Below are 1,837 nucleotides of genomic sequence, written 5' to 3'. Positions count from 1 at the left end.
TCCTTTTACAGTCGTCCACACTGCCATGGGGGGAAATGATTTGAGAATTAAGGAGAATCAAAACTGATGAGCTTTTTTTCTTCAGGGGATCGAGTATTCAGTAATTGTTCGGAGTGTTTTGTGATCATTTTGGTCTGAAGATATAAGAGAGTCAAGTAGAAGCAGTGAGCAATATTGAATGACATTCTTGGGAACAAACATGAAGTGGGAATGCTGAAAACAAGCTGGCTTCATGTTTGAATCATCTTTTTTGTAGGTGCATCGCAACTATCTGCTGATTTGTTTTTTCACAAATGTTTCCATTAAGTTAACTGTCAAAAAATAGAGCCATCGCCCCTTTTTTCATTTCCATAACGTGCTCTTATAATGAGAGAAAGAAATCCTGTCCTCTGAGTTGACAGCCTTAGGGAAGAATGGGCGGTGGGGGGGAATGCATCTGGACGTCGGCGTTCTGGTGCTCATCTTCTCTCTGTTTTCACTGTTTGCAGGTTCTGTCATCCGTGATGGCGTCAGCTCTACCCAGAACCCTTGGGGAATTGCAGCTGTATCGAATACTACAAAAAGCAAATCTCTTATTCTACTTCGATGCCTTCATTCAGCAGGGTGGCGATGATGTCCAGCAGCTCTGTGAAGCAGGTGAAGAGGAGTTTTTGGAGATAATGGCTCTCGTAGGCATGGCTAGCAAGCCGCTTCATGTCCGAAGGCTGCAGAAGGCTTTGAGGGACTGGGTCACAAACCCTGGTCTTTTTAACCAGCCTCTCACCTCCTTACCAGTCAGCAGCATTCCAATATATAAGCTGCCGGAAGGGTCTCCTGCGTGGCTGGGGATATCCTGCAGCAGTTACGAAAGGAATAGCAGCACCAGAGAGCCTCACCTGAAGATTCCAAAATGTGCTGCCACGACGTGCGTGCAAAGCGTGGGCGCAAGCAAATCCGATGTGGTGGGGAACTTATCGCTGCAGAGCGGCAGTGAACCGAGACTCTGGCAAGGACACCACACCACAGAGAGCGAGCATAGTCTTTCCCCGGCTGACCTTGGCTCTCCAGCTTCACCAAAGGAAAACAGTGAGACCCTGGATGCCGCTGCTGCTCTGTCAGTTGCTGAATGCGTAGAACGTATGGTTCCCTCCCTGCCCAAAAGTGACTCCAATGAAGTCAAGGAGTTACTGAAAACAAATAAGAAACTGGCAAAGATGATTGGTCACATCTTTGAGATGAGTGACGAGGACCCTCACAAAGAGGAGGAGATCAGGAAGTACAGTGCAATATATGGCAGATTTGACTCAAAAAGAAAGGATGGCAAGCATCTCACCCTCCACGAGGTAAAATACCTTGAGTGACAGTGGGCTTCCTCCCCTATTCCTACACGTTTTATGAGATGCTGTTCGCAGGGTACACTTTTTGTACAGGCACTTCTCGCCGGGTGACGAGAGTTGTGTGTCTTACAGGAGCCGTAGACAGTCCTGCCCTGGGATAGAAATCTCGGGTGCAGTAGAAGCACCTTTTCTTGGGTGGGTGTGTGCATGCGTGCACTGATGACTTCAACTTGGTGTCATCAGACTGCTCGGTCACTGGTGCGGCCGGTCAGACAGAGAGTTTAAACAGTTTGGCACTGAAATAGCAAACCAGTACTGCACTCAGTGTGGCCCTTGGGATTTTAGGCATTTGGCACATTTTTAAAGCAGTCCTGTCGTGATATTCCCTTGCAGCTTTGAGAGTAGACTGGTGGTTTGGAAGGTTAGTAACTAAAATCGCTTGTGTCTGGCAACAGGATCACCTGGCTTGGTTACTACCCTCTGCTGTCTTCTCTCACCTTGAGACCCTGCTCTGTAGGTTG

The 1,837-nt window shown here is 47.9% G+C and overlaps 1 protein-coding gene across 1 annotated transcript; it reads left to right on the top strand.

Moving 5' to 3' along the window:
* Positions 1–458: 458 nt before the first annotated feature.
* Positions 459–1,340, top strand: LOC104070658 (NGFI-A-binding protein 1). Its single transcript, XM_009575505.1, has one exon. It carries the CDS (start codon positions 504–506, stop codon positions 1,338–1,340), a length of 837 nt encoding a protein of 278 aa, XP_009573800.1. The 5' UTR covers positions 459–503.
* The last annotated feature ends 497 nt before the right edge of the window (positions 1,341–1,837 follow it).

The sequence above is a fragment of the Fulmarus glacialis genome, unplaced genomic scaffold, assembly GCF_000690835.1.
Source record: "Fulmarus glacialis isolate BGI_N327 unplaced genomic scaffold, ASM69083v1 scaffold51003, whole genome shotgun sequence".
Taxonomy (NCBI): domain Eukaryota; kingdom Metazoa; phylum Chordata; class Aves; order Procellariiformes; family Procellariidae; genus Fulmarus; species Fulmarus glacialis.
This window is presented reverse-complemented; position numbering and strand designations above follow the sequence as displayed.